General features: G+C 40.6%; 1 protein-coding gene and 1 long non-coding RNA gene across 2 annotated transcripts in view; one reads left to right on the top strand and one right to left on the bottom strand.

The window, feature by feature from the left end:
* The window catches only part of NUP160 (nucleoporin 160), a 27,584-nt gene extending 17,400 nt beyond the window's left edge, over positions 1–10,184 (top strand). The window contains exons 25-36 of the mRNA XM_083442881.1: positions 80–174; positions 442–538; positions 620–725; positions 1,748–1,908; positions 3,355–3,415; positions 4,669–4,779; positions 5,223–5,346; positions 6,233–6,334; positions 6,826–6,967; positions 8,073–8,198; positions 8,527–8,631; positions 9,626–10,184. Coding sequence (XP_083299007.1) covers positions 80–174; positions 442–538; positions 620–725; positions 1,748–1,908; positions 3,355–3,415; positions 4,669–4,779; positions 5,223–5,346; positions 6,233–6,334; positions 6,826–6,967; positions 8,073–8,198; positions 8,527–8,631; positions 9,626–9,712 — 1,317 coding nt within the window. The 3' untranslated portion in view covers positions 9,713–10,184. The remainder of the gene's footprint in view (positions 1–79; positions 175–441; positions 539–619; positions 726–1,747; positions 1,909–3,354; positions 3,416–4,668; positions 4,780–5,222; positions 5,347–6,232; positions 6,335–6,825; positions 6,968–8,072; positions 8,199–8,526; positions 8,632–9,625) is intronic.
* LOC310679402 lies at positions 5,537–12,997 on the bottom strand. Its single transcript, XR_014512215.1, has 2 exons — positions 12,328–12,997; positions 5,537–5,990 (listed from the first exon to the last, which is right to left on the bottom strand). It is a non-coding gene; the product is annotated as an uncharacterized lncRNA (long non-coding RNA).
* Between the last annotated feature and the right edge of the window lie 35 nt (positions 12,998–13,032).

The raw sequence follows: 13,032 nt of genomic DNA, 5'->3' as shown, positions 1-13,032 counted from the left end.
TCATCCAGCATTTGTTTGTGCCACCACACTAATTTTCCAGCTGGTTATAGATGGCTTAACTGCCATATTTGTATTGCAGGCTACCCTGAGGACATGCATTTTCAAACACCATTTGGATTTAGGACATAACAGTCAAGCATATGAAGCCATGACCCATAACCCAGATTCTAGCAGGTAATACTTCATATATTTTGGGCATTGATATACCTTATTTTTATGAATCAAGTGCCAACCACAGGTGGTTGGGGTTGTTTTTGTTTTGTTTTTGGCTCTTTAAAAAACCCTGAAAATATTGCCTAGGTTCTAAAGAGCTGTGTTTTTCTAATTTAAGACATTTATATACTGTTTAAATGTGTACATTGCTTTAAAATGTGAAAAACCAGTCCACAGAATTCACAGTCCATGGTAGCAAAGAGTTACCTCTTTCTTTCTCCCTTCTAGGCAGCTGGATTGTTTACGGCAGTTGGTGGTAGTTCTCTGTGAACGCTCCCAGCTCCAGGATCTTGTGGAGTTCCCCTATGTGAATCTCCACAATGAGGTAAATGGTTTGCTTTTGTTAGCAGTGAGGTAGTGGTATAAGGAAATCTTCAGCTATGTCTAACTGTTGTTTGTATTCTAGGTTGTGGGAATAATTGAATATCGTGCTCGGGCAGTAGATCTGATGACACATAATTACTACGAGCTGCTATATGCTTTCCATGTTTATCGCCATAATTACCGGAAAGGTATGACAGATTATATAAAAGAGAAAATTGCCCCACCTGTTAAAATGTCAATTCTTGTGGCATTGAATCAGATGGTGATTTGTTTCCCATTAATGAGCAGTCTGTGCATGTGGTGAAAGAGCACAGCCATGATAGCTAATCTGTGCTAGAGCAGGGGTTGGCAACCTAAGGCCCATGGGCCACAAGCAGCCCACGGGGGTTGTTTAACCGGCCCACAAACCGCCCCCGAACTGAGCCGCCTGCTCGGTGAGATCCTGTACACTGCGCTAAACCAGCGTGGCGTGGGGACTCACTTCTGCAATGCTGGAAATTGTGTCTGCGCATGCGCAGACACCAGAAATTGTGGGCATGCACACACGATCCGGCCCATGGTGGGATCTCCACTGGAGTGAACTGGCCCAGGCGAGGTAAACCTTGCAGACCCCTGTGCTAGAGGATTAGAAAAGCCAAGTCCTAAACTCCATGTTTCTGTGATAAACACTAATGTGAGGGCCATGAAGGGGGGAGTATTTGCAGGGGAGAATGGTATGTGAGAGGATACTCAAAACTTTTGCTGCCCACTAATTCTCTACTGCATAGATGCTCCAGGTGTATGATTGGAACTATATATTTACTGAATATGTTCTTAGTTGAATGGAAAAAGTATATAATAGAAAAGTGTCGGGTGTTTTTGAAAGCTAAACACCACGGTATAGACTATATACATATCCATGCTAAACTGCAAAACCCAGATTACTTTGAGGGAAGGCAGGGCAGTTAAGCTAATATAAAGCTGCTGTACCCTGCCTTCATCCATTTATTTCCTCAATACTGACAACCTTTAAAATTAGGAATATCTCCTGTTCTAGTGTCCAGATCTTTTAATTTCTCTTTTGGTTAGTTTCTCCTCCTCTCCACTAGATTATAGGTGATTTTCAAGTTGTTTCTACTTTACGTTCCTACTACAACCAGTTCTGACCTGAAGCTGTTATATTTCAGTTGGGGAAGAGGTGACTGTTGTATTGTCTTATTTCTTTCCTCAGCTGGAACAGTGATGTTTGAATATGGAATGCGCCTTGGCAGAGAAGTCCGTACCCGCTCTGGACTGCAGAAGCAAGCAAACTGTTACCTTGCAGCTCTTAATTGTTTGCGGCTCATTCGCCCGGAATATGCGTGGATAGTTCAGCCAGCTTCTGGTGCAGTGGTATGAAACATCTCCTTTTTCAAGATTCGATCTCACTTTGATTATTAGCTGTTCTTTTTCGTGAAGACCTTGGCTGCTGTTTGCAAGTATGTTTAAGATAGCAGCAACCTCTGTCACACTGCCTGGTTCACAGATCACATTAAATCATGTTTAGTTTGACACAGATTTGCAATGTCCTCATACAGAAGTACTCAGAAATTCCTGCTTTGCTTCTTCCACACTCCTAGTCATTGTGCCCTGGGAGCAACAAAGTGAAAACTTTGACTTGTCATGTCATCCAAACCCAGGCCCATGATGTGATTCTCCCAAAACCAGCCTTTCTCAGCCTTGGTCCCCAGATGATGTTGAACTACAACTCCTATCATCTCTGACGAGCTAGCTAGGGATGTGAGTTGTGGACCCACAATTGAGAAAGGCTGCTCTAAACAAACCACAAGCAGTAGCAAAAAATATATATATATTTGCTTACTGCTCATGGTTTATTTGGTGGAAACAAACCATATGACAAGCCAATCTTTGTGGTTTGTTGCTCCCACCCAGTAAGGTGGGGAAGGAGCGGTGGCGATTTTAAAGCCGTGTTCACTACAGTGCAGCTTGTTCACGTTAAACAGTTATTAAACATAAATTGGTTTAACATAATGTGCAAACACAGCCAGTATGTCCACTGCTAATTCTTGTGCTGATGTCCCAATAACAAATAATTGGAAATAAAGTAGCTTGTCTAATACAGTGGAACCTTGAAAGCCGAACGCCTGTAAACTCGAATGTTCTGGTTTTTGAATGAAGTTGAACGTCTGGTACGGCTTCTGCAGCTTCCGATTGGCTGCAGGACGCTCCTGCAGCCAATCAGAAGCTGCACCTTGGAAGTTGAACAGACTTCCAGAACGGATTCCGTTTGACTTCCAAGGTACGTCTGCATTAGCATTTCATTGGATGCAGGCAAATGGTTACACAGCTATTATAAATACTCATAGGGTTATATTCAATGTAGCATGCAACAAAATGTTCCATCAGCTCAAGGATTTCTCCTTGTGCAACTGAACTTAATTCCCCCATCGCCCTCCCCCACATGCCCCCTAGATCTGTTCTGAAGTCTCCCCAAACCTTCTAGAGCAGATTCGGGGACATGAAGAGAGGGGAATCGCATTGCACTAGCACTAATCTTTGCACTAGCACAACTATTCTGCCTATAGTAATGTTCACTAAATAAAAATATGCAGAATAAGCAGATATGCAAGTTTGCTTCCTTTGCTTAATTGATTCCTGCTACAGAATTTGCCATTTTATTGCGAGTCAAACTGAGGATGTCACTTTGCATGTTTCTGCACTGAAATCTTGGAAAAAATAGACAGAATCCTGGTGATGCTTAAACACTAGTGAAGATGTTGTAGAGACTGAAGATTTGTATATCCAGTTGTTTAGAGTGCTTATCCTGTCTCACATTAGTATGAACGTCCAGGAGCATCCCCCAAAAGAAGTCATGATGGAGAGTGTGCTGCTGCCCCAAGTGAGTCTTCTGCTGTTCCACTTTCTCAAATGCAGATAATTTCAAATGTCTACTCTTAAATTCCGATCAACCAGCTTAATTTTTCTGACTTACTCGCTTTCCAGCTTACGTTTGGGTAGTTTTGATTCATGTTTTCAGGGCATCTGCCTTTAGTCTTGTTCCTTCCTGTCCTCCCATATCTCCCATACCCTCCCATATCTTGTCTACATATTTTTATCTGTGTTATGCTAGTTATCTGGGATGTCTCCTTGATATGCGAGAGTCTGGTGCACTAGTTTCTTACCCACATAGCTCAGTATTTTGAATTGATTGCAATAATTGTGCAGTAGACAGTGTTATCTGAGCTGTTGTTGGGGGCAGAGTAGGTATGAGCTATGAAAATACACCCACTATTCTGGAGGGCCAAAAGGGCACAGGATTGCCAAGTTAAGAAGACTTCTGTATTGTCATTAGTGCTGAGGGGAACATTTTGCCTGTTGCCATTTTTTCTCATCACTGCAGCACTACAGGAAGAAAGGATATGGGAACTTTACAGCCTATGATCTTAAAGGCATTTCTTAACACAGGAAGGCAGGGAAAGATATGATAGTCTTTTGGGCCAGCCATGTGACCCTAGATTCCTCCTCCAGTTCTTTCCCTGTTTTCACCCTGGACTTAACCTTTTTCTTCCAGCTCCCTTCAGCCTCCTCTGGATGTAACTCTTAACTTTGGATCTGTGTTCATTATTCTTCTATTTCATAGCTGCCATTGGTGTTAGTTTTGGAATGCCTTCAGCAGCTGTCTTATACTTTCAACGAACATAATTAAAGGAAGAGCCTTGGGTCACATGGCTGGCCCAAAAGACAACCATATGTTTCATTGCCTACTAGGGTTATTGGTGGATATAATCCAGCATATTTGATGTCTTGCCCTAGTTAGAACATTCATGGTAAGGGCCCAACATTCCTATTTATGATAATACCAAAGAAAATTCTGATGTCCTTGTTCAAATAGGAAATTAGGATAAATATAAATATTAATTTGCAGATGACTTTAATACATCCAGCTAATCAGCTGTCCCCTTATAAAGCTGATGATTAGTGGGAAACCATTTATGTGTAAAATGTTGGGGTTGACTAAAAGAAAGCTAGTATAGTAGCTGTTCTTCACTCAAGAGCAGAATTTTGCCTTTATATTGCCTGGTTTAACTTTAAATTCTCAATAGTAGACTCTTGAAGTTGCCACATTGTAAATAAATGATTATTTTGGTACAGCGGGAAGTCGGATTGAAATCTTGGAGCTGCAGGATTTGGAAAAAGAATGTGTGCTGGCTCGCATACGGCTAACTTTAGCACAACATGATTCAACAACAACTGCTATTACAGGTAAGCTCAGGATTTACGTTCATACTACTTGGCTTAATAACTGTACAGAGGGTGAGCAATTTAATCTCTGTGTGGGAGATCAGTAACCCACAAGAAATGTACTTCCACATCCTCCTCTGTTGCTGTTTGTGGGATGTGGAATCCAATCTTAATTTGTGAAACACTCACTACCGTTATTATGCTGCTGCTGCATTTGCAGCAAGAGGAGACTCTGCTAAATAGTGTTCTGTGATCTCATATCCACAGTAGGCATGGTCTACTCAATTATGAGAGACAGGGTGTGTGGCTTTGCATCTATAAGAACTGAATGCTGCAATTACTCTGTATACAATCATGGAGAGTTGTATTAAATAGAGCGCTAATGTTAGAGTTCCATAAGTGCCCCTTAATCTGTTCTGTGGGTTGAGATGATGTAATTTTGTTATGTTATCTACCCTACCCAGGAAACTCATCGCCCAAGGAGCTGGTAACCCTGTTGGTGCAGGCTGGTCGTTTTGACACTGCCATTTCTCTCTGCCAGACCTACAACTTTCCCTTAACACCTGTGTTTGAGGGACTTACTTTCAAGTACGTAACATATTATTGGACTTAAGTACATAATGTGAGTAGTGAAATATCTATTGATCTTTTGGGAAAAGTATATTCAGATTTGAAAGTACGTAATTTTTAAGTGAAATCATACACTCTTACTTTAAAACTATGTCTAAGCCCGAGTAATAGGAGAATGTGATATGAAGTGGGAGTGATTCTGACAGCATTGAGGCTAGAGCATTTGATGTATTCTTGCTCATAATCTTACATTTTGCCTTGGCCAACTCTCATTTGAGAGTCTAAAATATCCTTGGAACAAATTGCTGGGTAATCAAGCCCTGAAACTATTACCAATACACGTTTTCACTTTCACTTAAGCTTCTGTGGTTGGTTTGTACAAGCTCTCAATCGTTTTCTGTTGTGTTGATGTTACCATTTTCATAGGTATCAGTTTGATTTCAACTACCTTGGTAGCAACTAAACCAGTGACACTTGTGCTGGTGGCTAAAGTTGTGGCAGAATGTTTTAAAGATGGGTGACAGTTACTGATACAGTCCTGAATAAGCAAATATGTTCCATGAATAATAGAAGCATTCAATAAGCTCACTGATCTCCGTATCAATCACAGCCAGGTGCATATGTAGGGTTCTAGAGCACAGCCATTACTTCGGCATCTGTAACTGAAGCAAAGAGCAATTGTAAGATGGAATGTTTGGAAAAGTAAGACCAGGGTTCAATTTCCTGCTCAGGTGAACTTGATTGTTTCTCAGCCAGAGAATCTAATAAAGTTGTTAGAACAAAGCAGGGATAACTCCATATGGGGTGGGTGGGAAGAATTCAATCAGTTTTTAAATAAATAAATAAGGTTAGAATTACTATTGTACCTACAGTATCTGAGTGTACCTGGTTATTTGTATTCCAGATGTATTAAACTCCAGTTTGGAGGGGAAACAGCATTAGCAGAAGCATGGGATTGGCTAGCTGCAAATCAGTTGTCATCAGTCATCACAACCAAGGAGACCAGGTACTGTGATACATTTTGCAGGAAAAGAAAGCAAGTACTTTGTGGTCCAAGAAATCTGCATGGAAATAAATATTTCTTGCTAATAAAATACCAGAAATTGCACTTCAGGATTGTGGTTGTCCTGCTTCATTTAGTCTTCAGCAAACCATCTTGAAGCAGCAGTCGTAAAGTGTTCATTCATGCTTTCTTTTTTGCTTTGTATATTTTGAAGGATGGTTTTAGTGCAAATGTTAAGGACATCCCATAGTGGCTCTTGTACTTCAGATAAAACCACATGGCAACACTTTCTAGGGGTCCAGAAACTTTGGCTTAACTGAATTAAGAACAGAAGAAAACAAGTTCACATAAAAAGTTGAGCAAGAGATTGTGGAAAGGGGATGTGTAGACTCCCCTGTGAACCATCAAAATATTCAGGAATGGAGATTTTGACTGGTAGCCGGAAACATGCATGTATCCATCCGTCTGTTAATGGTATTCCAATTGTGTTGCAGTGCAACAGATGAAGCATGGCGTCTTTTGTCCTCCTACCTGGACAGATATAAGTCTCAGAACTGTTCATACCATCGCTGTGTAATCAACAAGTTGCTGTCTCATGGAGTGCCCTTGCCTAACTGGCTTATCAACAGTTACAAAGTAAATACCTGATCTGTGCACAATTAAGCTGGTGTTCAGTGGAGGATAAATGTACAATGCTGGCTCATTACTTCCCTGTTGACTGCTTAAAAAGTGTGATAAATGAGTTTCAGTGACACTTGTTTGTAGCTTGAGTAATTGTCAAATAATAGTAATTCAGGAGCTGAAATCTGCACTGTGGTGAGTAAATTGCATGTTCTTAATGTTGTAAATGGACGCAGGTGGCGCTGTGGTTTAAACCACTGAGCCTGGGCTTGTCGATCAGAAGGTTGGCGGTTCAACAGGGTGAGCTCCTATTGCTCAGTCTCAGCCCCTGCCAACCTAGTAGTTCAAAAGCACGCCAAAAAGTGCAAGTAGATAAATAGGTACCGCTCCAGCGGGAAGGTAAATGGCATTTCCGTGCGCTGCTCTGGTTTTGGTGTTCCGTTGCTCCAGAAGTGGCTTAGTCATGCTGGCCACATGAGGGGTCCTTTACCTTTACTTTTTTAATGTTGTAAAAGAAATGGGAACTTTGATGTTGCAACTTGTGTCTTTTGCATTTTACCTTATTTTTATTTTATAGCATTTTACTTTATTGTACACTGCTTTGATGCCCACAGGCTGTGAAGTGGTTTATGAATTTGTATAATAAAATAAATATCAACCAAACATTTCAGATGATAACAAAAGCCTCTGAGAGATCTGGCAGAACCAACAGCAACACACCCTGTCTGGTGTAGGTCATCCACCATGGTGCCCAAAGTCATTTCAACCCCAGTAAACAATTTGGATTCTTCATTTTAAGCCTTTGTTAAATAAAGGAAATAATTTGCAAATGTTTAAGGGGGTAGAAATTGGAAGCAACACAGGGATCTAAAAGACAGGGAAGCAAGCTAGCCATGGCCTTGAGTGCAAGAAATAAAAGAGTTGTGCTTCACCAGAACAAATCAGTCCAGAATTTTACAAGAGTCTCTGCAATGGGTTATTTTCAGTATGCCTTGTGTGTCTTGTGTTGGGTTCTTATAAGTCTCATCAGTAATGAGGGCTACCTATCATCCACTAAGCGTCTTAAATATAAAAAGACTTTCCAGTAAGTGTCTGCTCAATTTCATTTGTTTCTCTACAGATGGTAGATGCTGCTGAACTTCTCCGCCTCTATTTGAACTATGACCTCTTAGAAGAAGCTGTGGATTTGGTGCTGGAATATGTGGATGCCTTACTTGGGAAAGGACCTCATTACTTTGGCATTGAGGTACAATTGGGTGTTCAGTTCATTCCACTATATATATTTTTTACAAATGAGAAAAAGTGACGGAATGCACCTACCTTGAAGAATTATGGGAAAACTAAGAAAAAAACAGGTTCACAGACAAGGAGTACTCCTGGATGACCATGTGGCAGCCTAGAGACCTGGCCAAAGTGACTCATGCCCTAGTTACTCCAGACTGGAGTACCACTGTATGCTGTATCCAGCTTCCCCACCTCTACCATGTACAATGGTTTTACGTTTTTTGCACTTGGGATGTTTCTCATTCAGCTAATGTCATTCAGCTATATTAAAGGTTTTATTTTCTTTTTAGTTCCCATTATCAGCTACAACTCCAATGGTTTGGCTTCCATATTCTGCAATTGACCAGCTTCTTCAAGTGCTAGGAGAAAATGCAACCAATCACCATAACACAGTGGTAAGTATGTCTGATGGAAAATAGAAATCAATGTGTCCAGTGCTATGGATTTGTCATATCTTACTATATCACTTTGAATGTATGTAACCTGGTGATGTTCACAAGGTGCTTTCAGCTCTGTGCTTGACCATATGCCTTTTGATCCTTGGCTTATTAACTATAACCTAGGGGGGTTGGGCTGACAGATTAGGTCCAGGGTGTAACTTCATGGTGTAATGGATGGTCCCTGCCATCATGAAAATGCCGTGGTGTGGATACTCCTCAAGAAACCAGACCTGGACCCAATGCTTTGACTAGCTACCAAGCAGCTGCAAATGCACTCTTCTTAGAAAACGTGGTGGATAAGGTTAAAGTGGGGCAACTATAAGCTTTCTTGATACTGAATATTAATATATAGGATATGGTTGCAAATATTGTGCCTTAGCTCAAGAGGCATATGAAGATTTTTGTTGAACCAGAATGTAGTAAAATGTTTTCATATATAAATTAATTATATCTGTCTTCATGTCCTTTTGGTTACTGATTATTACAATAGTTTTTGCATTCAGTCTCCTGAAAAAGGTATAAGAACCAGCACAGAGAAATGTCTATCCTCCAGCAAATTTTTACCACAAATTAAATTTCACTTGGGAAGATGCAAAAGGCTGTAATAAAACTTATCTTGCTGCAGCCCCTCCCCCATTTAATGACTAAGGGAGTTTATAAAGCTTATGTGTATATCATGAGCTGGACCTTAATTCCATCTGCTGCCCTAATGCTTTCTGAAGGGAAGAGGTTGAAACCTGAACTATGTAATCAACTGCTGGGGGTCAGAAAATACTGCAGGAATCCTTAGCATTTTCTGTTGAAATTAAATTGCTATCAGCTGCTTTGGGAGTCAGTACAGGCTGCAAAATTTGGTATAAGGCAATAAAGGGCAGTTGTATCTCTTGCATCCTCAATCCCTCAACTATACCTATTAACAGAAAATGATTGTACTTCTGTTCCTTTCCAGCTATATCAGAAGGTGCATGACAAATTAGAGGTCTACCAAAACCAGGTTGATAAGGCAACTCGGGATCTTCTGTATCGTCGGAACTAGCAGATGGACCTGGATTGTGTGACTTTACTTAATCACCTTGTGCCTGGTGGCCCTTCAGACAAAGCTACAAGAAAAGACTGTGCTAATGTGCATAACTGGCATGAAGTATGTGTGAAGCATTTGCTTTGCATGGATTGGCTGGAGTCATAGGGAACCCTGTGCGCTGCTGGTGGTGCTATTATTACAAATTCTATTTTTTCACAATGAACCAAACATTCCCTACCAGGGAATGATAGACTTTTTAAAATAAATATGTTGGGGACGCTGAATTAAATTTAAGCTTTTAAGCCTGTGCCGAACTGGGTGCTAAATCATTTCCAGCAATGAAACCCTGGGTTGTACATTGCATGTTCCTACCATCTTTCTACTGAATTATTCCTTATACTGTACTATATATGGGAGCTAATGTTGGTCTTATTTATTGTGACAGTTTTTGAATTATCTTTAATAAAATGAAAACTTTGTTTAAAAATCCAGAGTCGTTTTTCACAATAGCTTATTGCAGTGCATCTTTCCATAGGGAAAGATGTATTTTGAAGGAGACAAATAGAAAGCGTGATCTGATATTTCCATTGAAGGAGGAAATGGGAACAGATAATGATCAGTTATTTACTAGTTCTCATTGGAAGTTTCTATTCCTGACTGTACTGACAATTTTGTTCTAGTGGAAAATTTACTGAAGTAATGTCAATGCTTCATAATTGTACAATATTTCTTTTGCAACTTTGAGTGTAAATGACATCATCAGCAACACAAAAACTAGGTGCTAGCATTATCTGAGTTTCAAATGGTAAGATGCCATTTTATTGATGGTTCGTATGGGTTATGACCACATTCTCTCAAGTGACATTGAGGCCAGTGTCCTGATCTGCAGGCCCAAAGGAGTGCCTGTGTGAGTGGCTTGATGCAGGGATACCAAAGGAGGATGTAAAAAATGTGAAAATGGCTACTTCCAGTGCTTTATTAAAGAAAAGTGATCTTGCACCACAGCCAGCAGAGCCCTGCTGCTTTTACAGACTCTGAATGGACGCCGAAGCAGCAAGCAGTTGTCATGACTTGTTTGCAAGGCGCTAATATGTTAAGAATTACATATACACATACTTTTGGGAGAGGCGAACCATTGCTGGAGCTGCCTTGTCAATATACTTGTCCAGCTCAGAAAACAAAGCAGTTAGACGCCTTCGCAACTGAGATAGCGTTTGAGCATAGATGTGGGCCTAATTTTCTAGCTGGTTTATTACCAGTAAAAACTAGAATGGAATACAAAGTGTATAACATGAAGAACTGTTTTCAGACCAAGGGCTACATTACCCTGGGGCAAAGCTGTAGAGCAGGGGTGGATTACCTGTGTTCAGCTACACCTCCCATCAGCCCTACCTGAGGGACAGAGATGATGAGAGCTCAGCAACATCTGGAGGGCACAAGGTTAACCACCCTGGTATAGAATGCCATAATGCAGTAGTGGGCGAGGCTTGACACAATAATACATCCTTATCACAGAGCAATTTTCCATGGAAATAAAATATGTGTATTTAGGTCAGTCACTCGGAAGTATCACCTTCCATTTTCTCCAAACGCTTTAAAAAAAAGTTTGTTACTTAAATAAAAAGTTTTCCCTTTATCTGTTCTGTTAATTGTGTAGCAATCCCAGCAAAAGAATGCATACGTCAATGCATAGTCTCAAACATCTAAATGCAATTGTAATTTATCCTGAAAAGTAGCTAATTTTTACAAATGCAAGCAGACAATGGCAATGTCACTGAGCACTGTAGAGGCTTAAGAGAGTTGGGCTGTGTTGTCTAGGTTCAACCCTCACCTCTCTCAAAAAAACCATGAGGCTCATTGGGTGACCTGGGGCAGTCACTACTTCAATGAGAGGACAAAATGAGAGTCATGGCATCCTCTATGCTGCCCTATGCTACTTGGAGAAAAAGAAGTATATAAGTGGGGAAGAACCTGTAGGCATCCAAACGTTGGGTTGCACCTCCCATCAGTCCCACCCTATGTAAGTGACAGCCTTGGTAATAATAACCCAACATCTCCAGGTCCCATTGCTGACACTCAAGTATATATATTTTAAAGGGGGGATTCTTGTCCTGTTTTGAATCGCCATTGCCCATACCATCCTCTTGTGCCCTCAATTTCTCTCAAGCTTGCATGTGACGAACCCTGAAAATGAAGTTCTAACTCTTCTTGACTGTTAAGCAATGTCCGGGGCTGTAACTGTGGCCCTTTGCTAAGTCACATTATGTTTTGTTGTTGTTGTTTTTTGCTTTATTAACAATCTCTTATATCATATGACACATTTCATATAGCATATCTTGTATAACATATACATATGCATTGTACATCTTCTTGAGTAAACATATATATAATCCGTGTAAGCAAAAACCATATACAAGTATTTGTTTACTTACATAAATTAAATTGATTTGTATTTTTACTATCTTTTGTTGTCATATCTATTTATTAACATGAATTAAAGAAAGAAAAAATCAGAAAAAAAGAAAAAAGTGTAATTGGACCTCCTATCATAGCCGTATTCTATAATGAATATATCTATCATTACTGAGTTATTATTTATATTCCTTCTACATTCTCACAACAGTTAGTACCTTTTGTCGCTAAGTCACATTATGAGTCCCATGAGGAGTGGGTGCATCCGGGGCTGCCTTGCAAGTAGCTGCTTCTTTGGCGATCACTCGTAGCCGAGTAAGATTGTCTTCCATAAACACAGTTTTAACCATGAGTCCGTAAGTGACTGTGGAGGCCAATTTTGGACCCACACGTCCTTCCACAGTGGGGACATTGGTTCCCTGGCAGGAGTTGTTCACGGTGTGGATTTGCCAAGCCTGCCTTCCTCTTAGCAAGTTTCTCCCTTGCGTCCTTGAGTCTGTCTTCCAAGCCCATGACACCTTTGGTAAAGGCTGTTCTCCAACTGGAGCGCGCGCAGGCAAGTGTTTCCCAATTGTTGATGTTTATACTACATTTTTAAATATTTGTCTTAAGACAGCCTTTAAACCTCTTTTGTTGACCACCAGCATTACGCTTTCCATTTTTAATTTCGGATTAGAGTCATAGCTGTCAACCTTCCCTTTTTTTTGAGGGAAATTCCCTTATTCCAGCGCCGTTTCCCGCTGCTATCCCAGATTGTTAGATATCCCGTAGACTGTCCCCGGGACAGGTGAGGTTGCTGATCCCTTATTTTCGAGGCTGATGATCCCTTATTTTCAAATCTGAAAGTTGACAGCTATGATTAGAGTAGTTGCTTTGGAAGAAGGATGCCGAAGGAATGCGCAAGGAAATGCCTCAGCGGCCAG

The sequence above is a fragment of the Podarcis tiliguerta genome (genome assembly GCF_965153285.1).
Source record: "Podarcis tiliguerta genome assembly, chromosome: 1".
NCBI lineage: Eukaryota > Metazoa > Chordata > Lepidosauria > Squamata > Lacertidae > Podarcis > Podarcis tiliguerta.
Note: the sequence above shows the minus strand (reverse complement) of the source record. Positions and strands in the feature narration are given on the sequence as shown.